This window comes from Hevea brasiliensis, chromosome 10 (genome assembly GCF_030052815.1).
Source record: "Hevea brasiliensis isolate MT/VB/25A 57/8 chromosome 10, ASM3005281v1, whole genome shotgun sequence".
In the NCBI taxonomy this organism is placed as follows: domain Eukaryota; kingdom Viridiplantae; phylum Streptophyta; class Magnoliopsida; order Malpighiales; family Euphorbiaceae; genus Hevea; species Hevea brasiliensis.
Window position 1 is genome coordinate 905,037 of NC_079502.1, and position 22,325 is coordinate 927,361.

General features: G+C 34.9%; 1 protein-coding gene across 2 annotated transcripts; it reads left to right on the top strand.

The window, feature by feature from the left end:
- Nucleotides 1–8,847: 8,847 nt before the first annotated feature.
- Nucleotides 8,848–21,811, top strand: LOC110632831 (sister chromatid cohesion 1 protein 4). 2 transcript variants are annotated; one of them, XM_058128809.1, is made up of 15 exons: nucleotides 8,848–9,835; nucleotides 10,651–10,912; nucleotides 11,508–11,605; nucleotides 11,711–11,760; nucleotides 12,077–12,126; nucleotides 12,459–12,561; nucleotides 12,737–13,628; nucleotides 13,742–14,176; nucleotides 14,279–14,423; nucleotides 15,400–15,536; nucleotides 16,437–17,494; nucleotides 18,166–18,199; nucleotides 20,272–20,380; nucleotides 20,991–21,120; nucleotides 21,421–21,811. In XM_058128809.1, exons 1-15 carry the CDS (start codon nucleotides 9,712–9,714, stop codon nucleotides 21,517–21,519), a joined length of 3,726 nt encoding a protein of 1,241 aa, XP_057984792.1. In that variant the 5' UTR covers nucleotides 8,848–9,711; the 3' UTR covers nucleotides 21,520–21,811. The 2 variants fall into 2 exon arrangements, with proteins under 2 accessions (XP_057984792.1, XP_057984793.1); XM_058128810.1 differs by lacking the exons at nucleotides 8,848–9,835; nucleotides 10,651–10,912; nucleotides 11,508–11,605; nucleotides 11,711–11,760 and having other exon boundaries at nucleotides 12,459–12,547.
- Nucleotides 21,812–22,325: the final 514 nt, after the last annotated feature.

Here is a 22,325-nt window from a genome sequence, read left to right on the forward strand (position 1 = left end):
CAAACCTTCCATCTCCCTCAAAATGAATCTTGACCCTTCATGGGGAGCACCCGGTCCCTATAAATATACCTGCATGAAAACTGTTCAAGGAGGAGAAGGAGGAAGAAAAGGGTGGGAATTATAGTGGAAAAGCTCTGAAAATTAATTCAGTTTCGCTATTCTGCTATTTTTAAGCTAGAAAGACTTTGGAAACCAGTTTTCTCAAGTATTTTCTCTAAAGAAGTGTTGGACACTGGAACTCCTGATTTTCAGTTTGTTCATTGCTCTGTGATACCTTTTTTTTAAGTTTTCAGTTCTGCTTTCACCACCTTTATATCCACTTTTATTTTCTGAGTTTAATCTCATTCATTATCATTCTGGTTCGATTACATGCTAACTAGGCATTCGTCATTTCAAGGCAAGCATTAGTCTCCAGACTGTTAGCCCGAAACTCTGCAACATTTGCGACTCCGTAGTTAGTTCAATAGGTTCAACTTCCTGCAGGTGAGTGTTTGAACCGTTGCCTTATCCAGTGTTCGTCTTTATTTTCTTTTTATTAATGCTCATAATTTTTGTTAAAGTTTGTCTTATGTCAGAAGGTCCCACGTAGGTAGTTATTCTCGTGAGTTTATCTTTTGATACAATAGTTCATGTTATTCATTTATTCTCGATCTTTATTTATCTCCCAATGCGGGTGTTCGGGTTACGGGTAACGTATAGGTAATTTGATAAAATGTTGGTAGTAGTATCTTAACATAAGAGTTTTTTTTTTATATATAAACGTTCTGATAATAAATCAAAGAGTTATGAAGTCGAACCACTAGACTAGCTCGAGAAGATGACTGGGTAAGGTGGAGTGTCGGAAAAAAATTGAATTTCAGATTAGCAAATGAAATAGAGCAAATATTGCCTGGCGGAAGGTATTAGTAAGGCGATCACATAGGAGGTCGGTCAAATTCAGTTTGATGTCCCCTATGTAGTCATGAGATACCAATGAGTTAAAAGAAGCCTCATTCGGGCCCCCGGCATCGTCGGATGCTAAAACCCTTAATCTTAGGCTTTTAAGATGTGTAGCTGTAATTAAATTTTAAGAGGTTAGAAAAATCCTTATCCGACTCCCATTCAAATAAAAGAGATCGGAGGAGAGTTCTTATCCGATTCTCAACCAAAAATTTTAATAAATATCTAAAAGAGATCGGAGGAGAGTTCTTATCCGATTCTCAATCCAAAATTCTACTAAATATTCAAAAGAGATCGGAGTAGAGTTCTTATCCGATTCTCAATCCAAAATTCTAGTAAATATTCAAAAGAGATCGGAGGAGAGTTCTTATCCGATTCTCAACCAAAAATTTTAATAAATATCTAAAAGATATCGAAGGAGAGTTTTTATCCGTTTCTCAATCCAAAATTTTAATAAATATTTAAAAGAGATCGGAGGAGAGTTCTTATCCGATTCTCACTAAAAATTCTCATAAATATCTAAAAGAGATCGAAGGAGAGTTCTTATCCGATCTCCAATCGAAATTTTAATCTAAAGAGATTGGAGGAGAGTTCTTATCCGATTCTCAAATCGAATTCTGACAAATATGCAAAGTAATCCCACAAACGAAAACCGCAACACAACACCAATTCACTAAGGTTGTCTCATTTACTTATGTATTTGGGTAATCCGAATTAGTGAAAAATCAAATATTTCTTTTTATCAAAAGGATTAACATTTCTATTCGAACCCCCCTAACTATCAATTTTAATTTATAAAGAACGTAAGGTTAAATCTGCTCACCCTCATTGAGGGACGAGGTGGGGTGCCTAATACCTTCCCCACACGTTTACGGACCCCGAACCTAGAATCTCTGTATTTGAAGTGGTTTCATTTTAATTTGCATTTCACAAATGTTTTTCTTTAATTTCCCTCAAAATTAAAGTGGCGACTCCTCACTCTTTCCCACTTCAGTGAGTGTTCGTCCAGGCGACCGCAAAACACCTTGCGACAGTAACAAGAACAAGAAAAGGAATAGCAAGCCTGGAGGTTTTGCTGACAACAACAATAACAACAAAAGTAACACTCAAGTTTTTCCATGTTGTCCTTATTGCAAAAAGGACAATCATCCACAAAGAAGATGTTGGTGGAGGCCTGATGTTAAATGCAATAAGTGTGGTCAGTTAGGACATATGGAAAAAATATGCAATGCTCAATAGCAACATGAAGAAGCCAAGGCTGTTCAGAATCAACATGAAGAAGAGAAAATGTTTGTAATATCATGCCTTACCACTAGTAGCTCAATCGAAAATTGGCTTATGGATAGTGGTTGTACCAACCACATGACATATGATCATGAACTCTTTAGAGAGCTTCATAATACTGCTATCTACAGAGTCAGAATTGGAAATGGAGCATATATTACTGTAAAAGGAAAAGGAACAGTAGCTGTTGAAAGTCACACAGGTTTGAAATTAATTTCAGATGTTTTATATGTTCCTGAAATTAATCAAAATCTTTTTAGTGTTGCTCAATTGTTTGAAAAAGGATATAAGGTGCTGTTTGAAGATAAAAGTTGCATTATTAAAGATGCCGAAGGTAGAGTTGTGTTCAACATTCAAATGAAAGACAAAAGTTATGCCTTAGATCTAATGCAAGAAGCACAGCCAGTTATACATGAAGAAGACAACAATACAATGCTTTGGCACAGGAAATCAGGGCACTTCCATCATACAACTGTATTTTTTATGAAGAAAAACAACCTTGTGAAAGACTTGCCTCAATTGGGAAAGGAGCTTTCTACATGTGCAGCTTACTAATATGGGAAGCAAATAAGGCTTCCTTTTCCACAAAATAAAGCTTGGAGGGCAGTTCAAAAACTACAATTGATACACACAGATGTAGCAGGACCCATGAGGACATCATCTTTGAATGGCAATAAGTATTATATTGTTTTCATTGATGATCACTCAAGATTCTGCTAGATCTATTTTATGAAGCTTAAGTCTGAAGTTGCTGACATTTTTTGGAAGTTCAAAGCCTTTGTGGAAACTCAAAGTGCTACAAGATGCAGGTGATCAGATCAGACAATGGAGCTGAATATAGCTCCCAAAAATTTAACAAATTTTGTCGAAATGTAGGCATTGATCATCAATTGATAGCACCTTACACGCTACAACAAAAGAGTGTTGCAGAGAGAAAAAATAGGATACTTATAGAGATGGCAAGATGCTTACTTCATGACAAAGAGCCACCAAAAAAATTTTGGGCCAAAGCAGCAAATACAACAGTTTATCTACTAAACAGACTTCCAACAAAAGCTTTGCACAAAAGAACTCCATTTGAAGCTTGGTATGGCTACAAACCAAAATTTGTTAATCTGAAAACTTTTGGTTGCTTGTGTTTCTCTTACATCCATCAGGTTAAGAGAGACAAATTGGACAAGAAGGCAGAAGCTGGAATTTTTGTAGGCTATAGCTCAAGCTCAAAAGCCTACATAATCTACTTACCAGAAAACAACAAAGTTATTATTAGCAGAGATGTCCAATTTCATGAGTCAGATAGCTGGAGCTAGGAAATAGACCAACAGACTGAGCGTCATGTGGAGAATGATGATGTCAATAATGAACCTGTTAGAGGGACCCGAACACTCTCTGACATTTATCAACAGTGTAATGTTGCTGTGATGGAGCCTGCAGGATATGAAGATGCAGCAACGTATCAAAAATGGGTAGCTGCAATGAAGGAGGAGCTTAACATGATCGGAAAAAACCAAACGTGGGAATTGGTGGACAGACCGAAAGAAAAGAAAGCTATAGGATTTAAATGGGTTTATAGGACCAAGCTCAATTCTGATGGTTCTGTAAACAAATATAAGGCAAGGCTTGTAGTCAAAGGGCATGCTCAAATGTTCGGGGTAGATTTTTCTGAAACTTTCGCACCAGTTGCCATAATGGATACCATAAGGATGTTACTAGTTGTTGTAGCACAAAAGGGTTAGGTTGTACACCAACTTGATGTCAAATCAACTTTCTTAAATGGATATTTGGAGGAAGAAATATTTGTGGAGCAACCACAAGGTTTCGTTGTTCAAGGACAAGAAGAGAAGTATATCGGTTGAAGAAGGCTCTTTATGGCCTTAAGCAGGCGCCAAGGTCATGGTACAACAGAATTGATGCATTCTTGGAGAACTTAGGCTTTGAAAATGTCTAAGTGAATCTACTTTATATATCAAGAATGTTTATGATGAAATACTTTTGGTGTCTCTTTATGTTGATGACTTGCTTGTAACAAGAAGTAAAAAGGAGCTGATTGATAAGTTTAAAGAAGAAATGAAAGATGTCTTTGAAATGACAGATCTTGGCAATATGAAATTCTTTCTTGGTATGCAGGTACAACAAAACAAAATCAAATTTTTGTGTGCCAGTAGAAATATGGAAAATAACTACTAAAAAAATTTAATATGGAGGAGTGCAAGTCAACGGCAACTCCGATGAATCAAAAGGAGAAGTTTTGTCAAGAAGATGGAGCTGGAAAAGTTGATTAAAGGATGTATAGAAGCTTAATATGCTGCTTAATATACTTGACTGCAACTAGGCCAGATATCATGTATGCAGTAAGTTTGCTATCCAGGTATATGCATTGTGCTAGTAAAATTCATTTTCAAGCAGCGAAGAGGATTCTTAGATTTGTTAAAGGAACAGTTGATTATGGAATAAAGTTCAATCAAGTAGAAAATTTTAGTTTCCATGGTTATTTAGATAGTGATTGGGCTAGATGCATTGATGATATGCGAAGCACCTCAGGTTATTGCTTTAGCTTTGGTTCTGGAATTTTTTCTTAGTGTTCGAAGAAATAATAAGTCATAGCACAATCCACAGCAAAAGCAGAATATGTGGCAGTTGTTGCTACCATGAATCAAGCACTTTGGAATAGAAAACTTCTTACAGATTTGCATATGAAGCAAGAAGAAAGCACACAGATATTTGTGGATAACCAAGCTGCAATTTCAATAGCTAATAATCTGGTATTTCATGGCAAAACAAACATTTCAAAATAAAATTTTATTTTCTAAGAGATGTATAGAAAGAAGGAGAAGTGCAGCTGATCCATTGCAGGACAGAAAATCAATGTGCTGATATTTTAACTAAAGCTTTACCTAAAGCTAGATATGAATTCTTAAGACAAAAGCTTGGTGTATGCAGCTTCAAAGCTAAGGAGAAGTGTTAAATATCATGTCTTTGAATCTATCAACAAATTCAGTTTATGTTTTGCTATTCTTTAGGAAAATAAACCAGTCAAATATTAGTTGAGATTAGGCTGATATATAGCAGATTTTTCTGCATTTAAGTTTCAACATTACGCTGTATAAATTGGTGGTTTCGGTACTTAATAAAGAATGTGTTTCCAGTAGTTCAAAATATTTTTCCAGCTCTTATTACTTACAAAGACAACCAATAGAATAGGCATACACTGGTAGAGCTCCTACATAGCAGTTAATCTAAGTATATATATGTTACCATAGCCTAATAAGCTTCTATGCATTGATCACAATAATTTGATCTTTTAATCAATTCATAACAGGCTAGCATTCAGCTCCTAGATTAATACTTTGAATAACAAGGTACATGAAAACGTAGGAATGTTGGATATAAAATTGAGTGGCCAATTAAGATTATTCAAGTTTTTAAGTAATATTGACCTACTACTCAGTTCACGTCCCCACATAAGTCTTTTACTGGAAAATACTTTACGCAAGTAATTTTTTAATTTTGTTTTTGGTTGATATAAGAAAAACAGAACTCCAACTACCAAACATCATGCACCAACGAAGCATCTAAACTAGGAGGGGAAAACAACAGTCTGTGAGTTCCCATATTAGCTAAGAAATCAATGCAGGACTTAGCTTCGCGATAAACATGAGTGATGCTGACTGCCTACTCTCGCTGCAGAAACTTCCTGATCATCCTAACAAGAGATCTTGCACTGCCCTGAGGTTTCTTCATCCCTAAAACAAATTGCACAACACTATTATTATCACTTTCTACAATTAACCTATGAATGCCCATATCCCACGCAAAGCTTTAAACCCTCATAAATGGCCCAAGGTTCAACTAAAGTAATTGAACAACTACCCATATTCAACATAAAGCCCCCTTCCATCTGCCAGCCTCATCCCTAATTAATCCTCCACCAAAAGCTTCCCCCGAGTTCCCTTTATACACCCCATTAACATTAAGCTTGAAACATCCAGTCGGAGGAGCTTTCTAACTGACCCAGCAAACACTCATCCCTTCTTTCCCATTCTCACAGAATCATCTTTATCTTGAGTCATCACAAAGGTAGAAACTTTCGTCTCGAGGAAGCCGATTTTTTATTTTTAGAATATAAATGGATAAAATTTCGAAAGTTTCAGTAATGCATAAAAAGTATACCTAATTAGTGTTTTGTTCTCTAATTTATAGTTTGAGGGTAAGGAAGGCAGTGAGTCAGGTTTTTTTCTGATACCCAATTCGATCGAATTCTAATACAAATTTAGGTAATAAATAATCAGATTTGGGACGGGTTGGAGTTTTCAATCGGATTTGGGTTTTGCATGTTACGAATCCCTTATCCGAATATATTTATATAAATACTTAATTAAATATAAAATATATTTTTTATAATAATATTTATATATTTATATATATTTTTTATTTTAAATAAAATAGAGTATAAATATTTTATAGAATTATTAAATTTTTAAAATATAAATTATTAATAAAAATAATTTTTTTATAGATTATTAATTAAAATATTTAAAATTAAACTGATACATGTATTTTTTAGATAATAATAATCAAATTTGACACAGGTTTGGATATTTGAGAAAAAATTTTAATTGAGTTTGTGTAATCAGCGGTGAGAATCTCCACATACTCAGTTCTTACTCCGAGATTCTATAAATCTACCTTGATGGTTGACTTTCCATATTGGCATTAGGCTAAACGCTATTCGGGTATGTTGGTCAAGCTTGTGAACTGGTGTTCGGTATCATCTATGGGCCTGTTTGGCATTGCTGTTGAAATTGCTGTTGAGAAAATCACTTTTTTAAATATGCTAGTTAGAGGGTGTTAAAAAATAACTAAAAATTAAATTTGATCAGTTTTAATTATGAACACTAAAATAATAAAACAATTTTTCCTAAACTGATTTTATCAACAGTATCTAAAATGATATTTTTATTCAGAAAAATAATTTTAGGCTTTAAAACTCAATGACAAACAGAACTTGTGTGGGCTGATGCCCAGCTCGTTCTTGTTTGAGTGTTGTTAGAACTGAGCAATGTGATGCTCGGTTGAATTGCTTTCTTTTGCTTTTTTTACCGTACTGACTTTTTAACCCTTTGACTGTCAAATTAATTACCACGCTAACTCTACTGAATTTTTGTCTCCAATTTGGACCGGTTATATCATTAGTTTGCAAAAACTCTTTTTCTCTTTTGTATTCCTTGACTTTACGTTCTTTAAAGAATGTAAGTTTTTGATATGTGGATGATCATGGGTATATGGTGACATCAAACGCCCCGCTCATTGCATAATTTGCCAATTATTAGGTACATGTGCAATCTTTTAGTAACTTTTGAAAGGACATCTACATGATATATGTTAGAGCCATAAACAACCTGCAAATGGCTTTCCTAAACCAACCAGAGATAGCAGTAGAGCCACTTGCAATTCCTTCTGAAAATTTCAGAAGAAGCGTTGTGGGTACTTTCTTTGTTTTGAGAGCGTAGAATAAAAGGAGAAATGATATTATGCAATAGCTTAACGAATGTCAATCGACCATATTTCGTGTCTTGTTTTCACATTACTCTAAGCATTGTTCACTGTTCTTTTTTTTTTTAATCTCTCTCTCTTCTCTCTCTCTCTCTCTCTCTATATATATATATATATTTTGCTTTCAACATCAGGAAAAATCCTAGTGAAGATATTGTCAAGTTAGGCAGTGAAATGGAAGATGATGAAACAGCCAAGGAAAAGAAAGCATAGAGGATAGCACCTGGTTGTGAAGGCGTTTTCTGCATTTTGTGTGAGGGGAGAAAAATGGAAATAATGAAAGTTTTTTGATCTGTATGTACATGTAAAAGCAAATCAAACATGTGCATACACAACTCATTGGTGCTAGTATTTTTTCATGTGGGCTGTGGTACACTGGTAAACTTTTTAGGTGGAGGACGTGGATAAATTGCAAGAATTTGACATGTATAGTAAAGAAAGGGGGTAAATGAATTATCTTCTTGTGCTGACTTTTTCATGTTGAGATGAAGAAACCTGTCATTGATGTATTTCATATGCATGTTACATGGGAAGTACCATATGTATCTGCTTTTGTATATGATATCAAAGCATGTGGAGGCATTAATCGATCGAGGGATTCTTTTGTGGAAGTACACGCATGGCTTTTCTTTAAATTAATAAGGAGTAATTAAATTTTTATTATATAAAAAAAATTAAATTTTTAAGCATGTAGAAACTTTACTTTTTAGCACTCCCAATTTATATTATAAATTTCCTAATTGATGAATATTGTTAATTTATAAGATTATTCAGTATATTAGAAGTGAAGGAAATCGAAATTTGATTATAGATTTTTTTTTAATTTCGAATTTTGATTAAATTTAATTATTAAAAATAATTTTAATTTTGATTAATTAGACTTGTATTTTAAATTAAATTAATTCAATTTGAGTGAGAATCCAACCGTGGCCATTGCCTAGTTCCAGGCCAAGGCAAGCAGAGAGAATGGATATTTTATTTTATATCTTTTGGTTATCGACAGTTGTGAGTGTTTAATATTCGAAAATCCGAAAAATCAGAAACAAAGAGCGCCTATCCTCGTATTCAGTCATTTGTTTTAATCATATTGCCTCTCTTTCCTTAATTTTTTTTTTTTTTTTGGTTTTTAGATTCCCTCACACTCTGTCCGATCCCTGACTCCAAAATCAAATTCTACGCTTCACTTCAAATTCCCCTTCCTTCCTTCCTTCCTTCCTTCCCTCCTCCTGCTGCTGCTTCTTCTTCTTCTTTCCTCTATGTTTCGTTCCGGCGACGTCGTTCTTCAGCAGAAACTAGGGTTCCAGGTTTTCACTTCTCCGTCCCCAAATTGCTCATGCTCTCCGCTACTTTTTCCTCCTCCTGATTGCTCACGTCGTTGGATTCCGTATAAATGAAGCACCTTTCTCTTGTTTTCGAGTATCTGCTGTGGAAGCTGACCAAATATTAGGTTCTTCGTTTCTTTGCTACTAATCTTGGCCTTTTTTCATCTCTCTCAAGTCTATTTCGGTTTGCAAATCGAATTTTTCGCGTCTTGGTAGAGAATTTTAGATTGTATTGAGATTAGGGTTTGGATTCTGAATTACGTCAAGTTGCTGAATTTCCAGTTTTTTCTTTTCATTTCTATTTGATGTTTACCCTTCGAGTTTAGGGTTTCATCCGGAGAATATGGAGGAAGTTGTTGTATTGAAATTAGGGTTTCCGTTTGTAAATTAAGCAACTTTGTTGGAGTTCAAGTGCTATGCCTTGGTATTTCAAGTTCTGGGTTGTGAAATAAGATTGTTTGGAAGATAATTACTGCTGCTGCTGTTGTTGTAAAATTGGGGGTGTTGTTAACTTTTGATTTATGGGTGGATTTTAGTCGTTAGCGCAAGTTTTAGCAAACTCTGGAGATAGTCTGTTGTACAAAAACTGAGATTTTTATTTTCTGCATGAGAGATGTTTTATTCACAGTTTATATTGGCCAAGAAAGGGCCCTTAGGGACGATATGGATAGCAGCTCATTTAGAGAGAAAGCTTCGAAAGAACCAGGTCGCTGACACTGATATTGGTGTCTCTGTGGGTAAGTTTTCATTTTAATGTTTAATTTACCCTATACTTTCCTTTCTGGAAAAAAAAAAAAAGGTTAAGGTTGGATTAGGCCAGTCCAGCGATACGATGAAACATAAAAGTTTCATAGTGGTAATTGTCTTAGTACTCATTATGTTTTCCTGATTATTTTTTCATTGGGAAATTAGAGCAATAAAGTAACGTTGTCTACGTCATTAGTATAAACAAAAATGAAAGTTAAGAAATAGTTTGTATTGGAGTATCTTAACTATCCTTTGCTAAGGCTATCTTTGAGGTTGTTTTGTACCTCCTGCTGTCTGAGTCTTGACATGCCCAAGCAGTAAAATTTAGATTTGAGTTTATTATTAAGTTATTTGCGCATGATTTTGCAATTGTTATTATTAAACAAACAAGGATCATGAGCTCGCTTTCTTCCCCTGCAGTAATAAGACCACTTATTTTCAAAGTTCATGTTGTATTCCAGCAAATAATTGTTGTGGATATGGGATTAAGACAGTATATTAGTTAATGGTGACACGGTTATCAGTTTCCAGTACCATTATGTTCTGCTAGCTTCATGGAACTCTAATCAATTAGCAAAAATACTTTCCACAAGGTTAAATGTGGTTGGCCAAAGTAAAAAATTGTGCTCTAGAGATGGAAAAATTTTGGTAACCAGCTGTTGAGTGATGACAGGATTTGTGAGACACTTTTCCTCACAAGTTAAAGTTGTCACATGGGAATCTCATTTCTATGCCCTTTCTTGTGCATTTTTTTGATGATACTGTTCCCGACTGTTTTAACTCTTTTTTCCTCCATCTCTCACAGATTCCATTCTTTTTCCTGAAGTACCAATTGCACTTAGGTTGTCCAGTCATCTTCTGCTTGGTGTGGTGAGGATATATTCTAGAAAGGTGAATTACCTTTTCGATGACTGCAGTGAGGCTTTGCTGAAGATAAAGCAAGCTTTTCGTTCTACTGCAGTTGATTTACCTCCAGAAGAATCAACTGCACCATATCACTCCATTACATTGCCAGAGACTTTTGATCTTGATGATTTTGAGCTGCCAGACAATGATATTTTTCAAGGGTGAGTTCTGATATCAGAAACTGTTTTTGGCTAAATAATCTTTTGTATATTGTGGTTTCTATTTGTGAAGTAACAGTTAAGGTATGTGATGACCATGTACAGGTCTGGATCTTTAGCAATTTGTTTTACAGCTTTATTTAAAAGATCTCAACATTTGTGGGCAATAATGTCTGCCTTTTTTACTATACTGCTTGGGGTGTTTCTCTCTTATTACATAAAATCCCCCTGCACATCCCAATGGTTTATGAATTCATGAGCTCTTTGGAATTTCCAAGTTCAAACCTGTGGGTGATCCTGTGGATTGCCATCTGCTAGGTTTTGTTTGACATTTATTTTATACCTGACAATGACAAAATATCACTCAATTAGCTATTGGATTACATCTTATGGCAATAGATGGCAATTCGTGGGGAAAAAAAAACTTTTGATATGTAAGATCTTTTTTTTTTGCCCCCCTTTGTATCTTAACTTTTTTCTGAGGATTTAACCCAAATCGTTTAGAGTGGAGAAAGTAAATCCATATAGCCGACCCAAAATTTTTGGGATAAAGGCTTAGTTGAGTTGAGTTGTATCTTAACTTTTATCTATCCTGCAGTAACTACGTTGACCATCATGTCAGTACAAGGGAACAGATTACACTACAGGACACAATGGATGGCGTTGTTTACTCCACATCGCAGTTTGGTTTGGATGGTTAGTGCAACCTTTGCATGTCATGGTTTGGTGGTGCATTTAATTACCTAATGATGATTATGCAATTGGTAATTCCATTTCTTATATGTCATAACTTGATTTCAGAGCGTTTTGGTGATGGTGACACTTCTCAAGTTGGTTTGGACCTTGAAGAGGTAATTCTGTTTTGTTTGCTGGCGTCCCATTATCTTGGAAATTAGGTTGGAAGCTATTTTGAGACATAAATAATGGAATGTGATTGGTATAATTGGATTTTTTTTCCCTGAAAGCCTATTTGTTTTTGGTTTGAAAATTTAAGAGCCAAATTCACTGACTCTCCTGTCCCATGGAGGTAATACATCAGTTGTTTCATGTACCAGTAAACAAGTTTCAGTGTTAATCCATTCTAGGCTTTTTTTCAGGGACCCTTGTTGTTCAGTTATTAGTATTGTAAAAATTATTTAATTATGTTTCTTGGCTGATTATAAACAGGACCTCTTCCTAGATAAGGTTGCAGCAACAGTGCATGGTGAAATTTCTGAGTAAGGCTTTGTTACCTGTGTCACTGATGTCTCTATTTTTTTTTTTTTCTTTTTTTTGGGAGAGAGAAAGAGGGGAGGGGGGCAGTGGTTAGTTGTATTTCCATTATGCTACCCTTATTTGTTCTTTTCTTTTTCAGATGGTAAGGAGAAGTTATTGTTGCTGTGGGTAGTTATTCTGATAGTTGAATTTTTTTTCAATTTATTTAGAACAAGAATTTCTGGCAGTTGATTCTTAAAATGGCTTCTGGTACTTGGTCTGGTGATTGATTTATAAAATTTTTTTGCATAATCTAAAATTTCTGAAGAATCATGTTCAGCTTCTATGATTGCAGAAATGATGCACAGACACCTGTTGAACCAATACCAATGGATACAAGTCATGAAGGGATGACTGGATCTTCAGAAGACATGCCATTGAATGGTACTAGAAAAAAGGTTGATATGGATATCCAAAATATCTTATTGCTAAAAGTCACTTAATCCTTTTGTTTTTTATTCTCCTTTTGTCTTTATGTTGGTTTTTTATTTGACTCGTGGGATTGATCATTTTCTAGTTATGAGAGAATAATACTGCCTCAATCTGATGAAAAATATTTTTCCCTTGTGACAGACTGAAGGTTTTGCTGCAAATTTGGAAGGCGTTGACTATGCTCAGGCTCCATCTACCCCTGGATTAATGGAAGAGCCAAATGTGTCCAGTGTCAAGGAAGGTCTGGTCAGTGATGATCATTTAGAGCCAGAAGATCAGAATTTAGGAGAATTTGTACAAATAGAGGGCTTTGAAAATGCTTCCAGTAAGTCAGACCTTCATAACAGGGATGATGCAATGGATTCTGCTTTAGGTGCTCATTTAAATCATTATTCTATTGTGTGTGCACCTGCTGAGGGTAGCAGCCGCCTATATGTTGAATTGGAGGTCAATCAAACAAGGGTGGAGGGAGATTTACTTTCTACTTCAGTGACTACAGAACATGATCCAGCAGATGGGACTGTTGGCGTACTGGATGGTTTGGACAAGGTAGAAGATGCAAATAAAGTTGTTTCTTGCAATAATGAAGAGTATGTCCCCTCTATAGATCAAATTAATGGAGAGTATGACGAATCCTTAGGAGTTAGGTTGCAAGAAACTGATGATGTTGAAATCATAAAAAACATGCAAGAAACACACTCAAATGGCAAACATATTGTGTCAAATGCTATCCACTCACTGGAATTGCCTAGTGCTCTGAAATCTGTTAATGTCGATGGTCAGGGTTGTCAGGGACTGGAGGATCCTGAAGTATTGAATGACAATTTTAATAATGAACAGATGGCAACTGCTTGCACAAGTGTGCTCCAGACATGCAATTCCCATTTAAGCAAGCCTGATAGTTCATATCATGATGTTGGTAATTCTGTGGTTGCTTCTGACTTGCAATCAGCAGATATTGTACCATTGTCATCAGAGTCACTTCAAAGGAAAGAAGGATTCCATGCTTCTGGAAATTCCACTAAGGTGCAAGGTTTGTACCGCAAGCTTGATGGATGCAATTAGATGCTAATCAGTACTCTCTGAAGTGTAATTTGATATTTCTCAATTCAATCCATTTATTAAATAGTTATTTTTACCTTGTAGGTCAAGAGTGCCACATGACTGGTGTTGTACAATCAGAGGAAAATCGGACATCTGAACCTGCTTTAAGTGGAGAAATTCAGGCAGATGGAGGAAAACGAGAGGATCAACTGGACAAAGCAATCTCTAATGATAACCAGTGTGAAGATTTGAATAGTTCCATGATTTCTGACTTGCCAGCACCTGAGAAGTTGCTTTTTGCACCCCAGAGGCTTCTGGATAGGCAACCTGATTTACTAGTTGAGACACCTGATAAACAAGTCCAAGAGGGTGATGAAAGTGGTGCAGGGACAAAAATTTTTGGGAAAAAGCGGAGTTTTGCTGAAAGTTCTTTAACTGTGCAAAGTATAAATTCTGTTGAATCACTTGGCATGACCAAATCAAAGAGAACTGTAAATTCTATTCCTGATGATGATGACTTGCTATCTTCTATATTAGGTATCAATATCATGTACTTTCCTGATTCCTTTACACATGCTAGGCTATTTTCTTTGTAAGGTAAAAATATTATTGACCAGATAAAATTGTTCGCTTTTCCAGTCGGAAGAAGATCTTCAGTTTTGAAAATGAAGCCAACTCCACCCATGCCTGAAGTACCATCTATGAAGCGTGCCCGGTTTTCATCTCGACCTACCACATTGAAGAGGAAGGGGCTAATGGATGATTCAATGGTTTTGCATGGCGAGTATGTTAAAATTCTCATCTACATGTCTCTGTATAAATATTAAATATTTCTATTTGATAAGAAGTGTCTGGCATCCTACCTTAAATGGTCGCTGGTAAAGAATGTCTGATGTAGGACAGGTTGAGGAACCAGCCTATAAATGCTTTTATGGTGGGAAAAAATTAGAGTGATTTATTATTTTCAGGGTTTGATTTAAGGAAGAAGGTGAACTGTATTAGAGCTGGTTAGAGAAGAAGAGAAATTTCGGGTTATGTTGAAGCTATGATAGCCCCGAAGCACTGTAGCAAAAAAAAAAAAGGAAGAAAAGAAAGGGGAGAAAAATGAAGTAGCCATCGAGCCTTCCGAATAAAATACTTGTTATTCCATTATTTATCAAAACTCCCCCAAGAATAACTAAGTTATATAAGTATTTATAGAGATTTGATAGTTAATCCTACTATCCCAAACTAGGAAGATTCTTTACCAATACTAAAATGCTAAATAGTATATGAAGCAAATGATTTTGTCTTAGGAATTCCTAATAATACTAAACCTGTTTTTTGAGAATAATAATACTAAACCTTAAATTTATGGAGATTTGATAATTAATCCTACTACTAGTAGGATTGGGAACTCCTAAACAGTACTAAACTCTAAATTTCCTAAATATAAATTTATAAGAAAAAGATTTGAGTTTTACACTTAAGAATTAGATCAAAATGATCTAAAAATGTAATTTTCCTTGATTGCATCGATGTACCTCAAGCTTTGTGCTTCTGGTACTGGTTGTGAAAATTATCACTGCAGTATCTAAGCAGGATTTGGCTGAATATATTTTTCTTTAATTTCCTGGATCCCCTGGAGATATTTTCCAGCACTAGTTTCTTAATCAATCAATTTTCGTATGCTAATTTTATTTATGTAATAAATTCTTGGGTGTGTAAAATCTACCATCTTTTGTGGTAAAATATTGATGAATTTGCCTACTCCTTTGAAGTACTATACGCCAACAGTTGACTAACACTGAGGACATTCGTCGCATGCGTAAAAAGGCGCCCTGTACACGCACAGAAATTTTGATGATTCAGAGGCAATTCTGGGAAGAGGAACTCTTTAGTGAACCAGTATTAACTGGTGAGTTCATTTTGCTAAAACTTAAGTTTGCTTTCCTGCTGCTTTATTTTTATTATATTTTTGTCATTGGCCTTCGTTTATGTTTACTGTTTGACATTGCTAAAGCCTAAAAGTAAATTTTCTCCTCCAATAGTTTCTGTTGGGCAGAGGGCGGGAGAATTGGGTTTCTTTCTTTCTTTTTTTTTTTTTGGGAGATATTTTGATATGCTTCAAACCTCAAAAGTAAGTCATGAAGAACCAATGTTTAAATTTCATACCTATGATGAAAATGAACTTCTTATGATGAGGATTATATCCTTTCCTTTTATATTGCATGCATGGTGTCTTAAAGTAGATCCTGCCATAGGCTGGTTCAAAAGGTGAACTGGACCAGGACTGGCCTGGGTCAATGTTTTTGGTTCATGAATGGGCCTGGAACTGGGGTATAGGGAGGCTGGTTCCAGTCCCCTCTCCTCGAACCTGAATTGAAACTGGCCGGCAGCTCCAGCTTGATTCTAAAAAACTTTTTTTTTTTTTATTTATATTGGACTTATATTTAGGTCCCTTTATTTTTTTTGCATTAGAAACTAAATAAATAATGTCTAAAAAATCTATAATAATTTAATAATACCCAGCTGGGCTGGATCAGAACCGTTCTGAGCCGGTGGTTCTGGCCCGGAACTGGACCAGAACGGCCTATCTTAAAGTATTGGTTAGTCAGCTATGCAATGGTGTTTGCCTCTCAATCCCATCACCATTGCAAGTCAATTATGGACACAAATTAGGTTTGGTGGTGTAAATTCCATCAGACATGAGCACTCAAAAGCCTTTTTCTTGCTTGTGTTATCTTTTTGTTTGTTTTTCGCATGAAAACTCCATATGCTTACGTAGGTATGTAGTTAACTAAGTTTGGTCTTTCAGGCATGTTAGCGGAACTGTCACATTTGCACACTGAAGCATTTGATTTGAGCAGAACAAGGGTTTCTGAAAATGATGATAATAATAACGCTCCTGTGGAAGCATTGAATGATGAAGATTCTGCCAAGCAATATGTTACCCAACATAGTGAAATTGAAGGGTCCACAGAACCTGGTAGTTGCAGAAATGGCTTGGATAGACAATCCTATGAGACTCTCATTCAGAATGATAATCGCCAGGATGAAGACCACTTCAGCTCATATGATATTAGTAATCAAGAACACATGAATGGAATCACTGATTTAGCTGATTATAGATCTTTAGAACATGAACATTTGGGAAAAACAAGTGAAATAGAAATTGATAAAGTAGATGCTGAAGTTGCTGATATCACAAATCATTCTGCTCAGGGTTTGGTGACATCCCAAAGAGAGCCAGTGTCTGGAGATATTTTTGAAATGCCAATTGGTACTGTTGATCAGTCTGATATCATGGACAAAATGATTGGTGCAAATGATTTTATACAGATGGATGCTTCAAACCGTGATAAGATTGATACACAACTGGTTGAGGAAGTTGCTTCTTTAAGGGACATAAGCAATGGCATGGGGCTTGATAATATTGAATTTGTAGACCATTCTGCTGAGCAAATTATTGCAACTGGAACTGAATCGAGGACGGAAGGAATGCCGTTGGAGGATAGCAAAGCTGGTGCACCAATTGAAGTTGGGGATTTTCATCCAGAAGGTTCTGCACCTATTGATGATAACTTTAGTTCTGTAAACGTTGACCAAGCTTTGGATGAGATTGGAAATGATAGGCATAGGATTCATTGTGAGGTTGGAGGTTTGGGTGTGAGCTCAGGGTGCATTGACCAAATATCTAATCATTTGTGTAATGAAGAATCTAAAATGGATTCTACATATCTGGTAGGACTTGATGGGGATTTCAAAAGCACCTCCATGAATGGAGATTATACAGTATGCGAACAAGCTGATCATCAGAGCACCATGGATATGCAAAATACACTGCTTGACCATGTTACTATCAGGGATTGTGGTGTAAGTTAGACTCCTGATCTTATGTGTCTTTTGGTTTTTCTTGTAAAGTATGTTCATTCCCATTGTTTTGGTGGGTTCATTTTATTACTTTGCCCATGTGTCAATTTCTTTGTTCTTTTCAGGTTTCTTGTTTGCCTTAGCTTTTTTTTTTTTGAATTACAAAATATATGATATCTATTTGCTGATGTATTTAACTGCATAAACCTTTTTCTATGTGCCTAGTTTCACCTTGTGCAACAAGGTAACTTATTCTACTGTTATTGACTTGTTGAATATTAGCTTATTTAATGGTGTTTTTTTCTCCTCCTCCTCCTCTCTCTCTCTCTCTCTCTCTCTCTCTCTCTCTTTATTTTTTTTTTTAAATTTGAAATACTTGTGGTCATATCAAAATTATTTTTAGGTCAGAGTAACTCTGGATTGCTTTTCCTCTAATTCTTTCTCATTTTCATTTGCCTTGTTACACAGAAGTCAGAACTTCCATATTCAGTGCTAATAACTTCTGTTCAACATTTTTCAGCCTTATTTGCTACAAAATATGGATATTCTCATATTAATATCACTCCATCTAGTGGTTACAAAAATTGTTTTGGTGATGTCTCATCTTAGCAAGATGTGTATATCCTTTTCTAAAGAATTACTGTTTGTGCTGAATATGTAGTTTGTTGGTGCAGGATTTTCAAGATGATGCATTTGCAAATGATACAGGTTCATATTTTCCTTATTGCTGTGTTTCTGAGTTTTGTGTGTGTGGATTCATAATTAAATATCTCGCAACCTAATTGAATAGATTTTCTTCAATATATTATGTTTATTGAATTGCTTTACCTGGAACCATGTATAGTGGGAAATGGAAATTTATGCTTTTGATTAGCATAAGCTATCCCAATAGTAATTGTGCCATCTCAAGTTTTGGTTTCTGACTTTCTGTACATACGGGACATACTCAAATTAGTTGTATGCTATCCCAATAGTTATTGTGCTATCTCAAGCTTTGGTTTTAACTTCTAACTTTATGTACAAACATGACATCCAAATCAGTTGCAAACGAGCATTAGTGATCTAGAGTTTTTAGGACCTGTTTTTGGATGTCATATTCCTTTGTAGTTATTCAGTGTTTCAATTTCATGGTAATTTTGTGATATTTAGGTTTGTTGGAGGGTGCATTTGGTTCAAGGGATGGGACAATGTGAGACGAGACAATACTAATATTTGTCCCTTTTTGTGATTGGTGTACTCAGAACAAGGCAAATTAATTATGCACATTAATATTGATATGCTAAATAAATAATGTTTAAGTAATATCAGTGAAGAAAATTTCAAGATTCAATTTGTTTATAATATTTTTTAAAAAATAAATTTTTTATAGATTTTTTTATAAATGTAATTTTGTTGTTCTTGTTGATTGGGACTGGACAAGTTGTCCCACCAGAAGTTAAGGGATAGAAAAATGAGGAATGTCTTATCCAACAAGTATACCAAAAATAAGATTAGTGAGAGTTGTCCTGTCCACAGAACCAAACGTAACCTAATGGTCAGAGTAGTTGAGTTATGGTTTTCTAGTGGGAATGCAAGTCCAATAAGTACTAGGGGCGTGTTTGGTTGCCGGAATTTAACATTTCTATTTTGAATCACTTTCCTGAGAAAGTAGCTTTCCAAGAAAGTGACCTTAGGAATGTAACATTGTCATATTTGGTTATAATTTCAATTTTCCTTAGAATGAACAATTAATTGTGTTTGGTTGGATATTGAGAAATTAAATTAAAGAGAGATTACCACAATACTCCTATTCTAAATATCTTATGAATATATAAATTTATATACTATATAATGAAATTTATCATAATAACCACACTAATATAAATATACCATTATTCAAAAAATGTTGAACCAATGTCATTTAATTTGTTTAAAATATATGATTAAAAATAAAAATTAAAAAGAAGATTCAAAAGATGTGTTCAATTATTAAAAATCAATTAAATGCTGGAAAATATTGTAGCCTACGCAACATCTAGAATCTTGTTGGTAGGGTTTGTAGAGGATATTTAAAATAAGCGTTTTTTTTTAAATATTATTATAAATAAGAGTATTTATGTCCACACATGAATTTTCCTCACCCAATGTTATAAAGAAGATTTATATTGGTATTTTTTTTTTAAATATTATACAAATAAGTATATTGATGTCCATATATATGTTTTCTAATTTCCCACACCTAGACCTGGCCGAGGGCGGTGCTTGAACTAAAACTGGTCAAAAAACTGTGGTTATATTGAACTTGGATTTGATTGAAATTTGAAACCAGAACCATGAAAGGACCTTAGGGGCCGGTTCAAGTACCCTTTCGGTGGACAGTCTACCCACGCCCATGGGAAAGTAACTAGCTTTACCAACTGAAAAGATGGAAAAGTACTTCCCATGTACGTGGGAAAATAGAGGTGGGACCACATGTTTGGGAATTGGGCTTTCCTGGAATGCAACATTCCGCATATGAACCAAACACTAGAATTTATCATTCCTGGTCACTTTTCTGGCAGATTCAGGCAATCAAATGCCCTCTAGAATTTTAACTCTTGTGTGTGTGTGTGTGTGTGTGTGTGTGTGTGTGTGTGTGTGTATATATATATATATTCTCTTATGTTTCTGTTACTTTGATTGCTTGTTTAGCTATTATGAGGGATATGTTTTAATAGTTTCTATTTGAAGAAGCCGTTTTCCTACTTTTATATTTCTTATGGAATTTCTGAAATTGATATGATTATTGGCCCTTTTTGCAGAGTTCTTGAATGTAGATGATGATGAAATAGGTGAAGATTATGAGGAAGGCATGCCAAATGCTGAAGATACTCGGCTTCTTGACAATAGTGGGTGGTCTTCTCGCACCAGGTGTGTATGATTTGTGTGATTTGGGTTTACCTAATATAGAATGTTAGCATAGGCTGTTCTTATATTTCTATTTTCGACCGTCCCTAAACATAAATCTAGTTTGTTGGCATAGAGAACCTTTTCTTCTGTTGTGTTTTTGGGCAGCTTGCTCTCACAGATGAAAGTTGAGAAACTGTCATTATCTTACTACAACCTCTTTCTTGAAGCATGTTCTTTCACCAAACCATGCCAATTTATTTGGCACTTTAAAACCAAATGTATCTTGCTGGAGTGTTTTGGTTTTTGACGAGTTTTGGCTCAATGTTTCTTGGTTGGCTAGCTAATTGGATGAAGCGTGATATGACAGTTCTGGCATTGTTTGACTAGAAAACTAAGAATGATTCGCCCCTTATTCATCGGAGCAATTTATTGTCTTTGATATCTATTTTACTCAGTTTTGGTTATGATACAAAGCTTCTCTTAGTTATGGTGACTGGGATAATTTCATAAACTTCCTGGCTAACCAATTCTTTTTTCCATAATTTTTATTAAATTGACTTGGTGTACAAATTTTTGCTGTCCTTCTATTCATTGTTTAAGTTATTGCAATGCATAATACACTTTGTCGTAGGGCTGTTGCCAAGTACCTTCAAACTCTATTTGATAAGGAAGCAAGACATGGAAGAAAGGTCCTGCTAATGGACAGCCTACTAGTTGGTAAAACTCGCAAGGAGGCATCAAGAATGTTCTTTGAAACATTGGTATGGTCCTCAAACAGAGACTAGAATTGCATCTTTGTGTCTTTTGTAGCATGTAGTTGTGGCCCTAGTATGCTTAAAAAAAAAATCCTCTATATATATGGGACAGGCTGTGAGCTGTGGAAATGTTTAGTAGAATGCTTATATATATATATATATATATTGTTTTAAGCCGGTTACAAGAAAAAAAAATTCTGGATGATGGTCCAATTGTCGTATTTTTCTCTTTCCTATCTTGCTTATTTTATACTTCCTTTCTGGGTTCCAATGTTAATTGTTGATGTAAATTTCCTTGATTTGCAGGTTCTTAAAACGAGGGATTATGTCCATGTTGAACAGGCGAAACCTTTTGATAATATCAATATAAAGCCGCGAGCAAAGCTAATGAAATCGGACTTCTGACCTCGTGTAGGAAAGGCAGACGCATTTGATAAAGGGCCACATAGTCCTAGCTTGGATGATGGTTGGGCATATCAGCTTCTTTTTTTGTCATTAGATTTTTTCCCCCTTCAAATTGCTTTTTTTTTTAAATTTTATTTTGTTTATGTAACTGTAGAAGAGTAGTGGGGTAAGGCTGCACGTCACCATTTTGATTATATAACAAAATTGATGTAATGTAGATCATATGTGAAAATGTGTAAAATATTACCATATTGCAAGTATAGATGCTAATTGAAATTGGTTGCCTGTATAAGTGTTCGTCTAACTATTCAGTTATATTTAGGATAAATTTTAATAATTGTCTTTGAATTTATCTGGTTGTAATGTTATATTTTTTCAATTTAAAAATGTAATATAAAACTATCAATTTTCAATTTTTATATAGTAAAATATCTTGAATTTTTAATTATCAGTTTTTTAGTCAGATGTTGATTTGGATAATTTCAGTATGGAGTTTAGTCAGTATTTTTCTTCTTTCTCAAGTCGTATAAATTGTATCATTTTTTTTTTCTATAGACAGAATAATTTTTTATATGTAAAGAGAATAATTTTATACTTTGCATTAGAGAGAAATGTTGATTAAGTGTCCCGCAAGGAGTTATTGACATTAATTTCTAACTGAAAAATTAGTAATTGAAAGTCAGAAATTTTAGGGCCTGTTTGGTTTAACTGTTGAATACAACTGATAGCTGTTAGCTGATAAGCTATTCTTGATAGCGATAGTAGAATCGATAGCTGATGATAGCTGTTTTATGTTAAGTGTTTGG

What these genes read in the sequence shown, in the direction of transcription:
- LOC110632831 (XM_058128809.1), top strand. Translation starts at nt 9,712, where the DNA reads ATGTTTTATTCACAGTTTATATTGGCCAAGAAAGGGCCCTTAGGGACG. An exon ending in GGGTGGTCTTCTCGCACCAG is followed by an intron (nt 20,381 to 20,990) that starts GTGTGTATGATT and finishes ACTTTGTCGTAG; the next exon opens with GGCTGTTGCCAAGTACCTTC. An exon ending in GAATGTTCTTTGAAACATTG is followed by an intron (nt 21,121 to 21,420) that starts GTATGGTCCTCA and finishes CTTGATTTGCAG; the next exon opens with GTTCTTAAAACGAGGGATTA.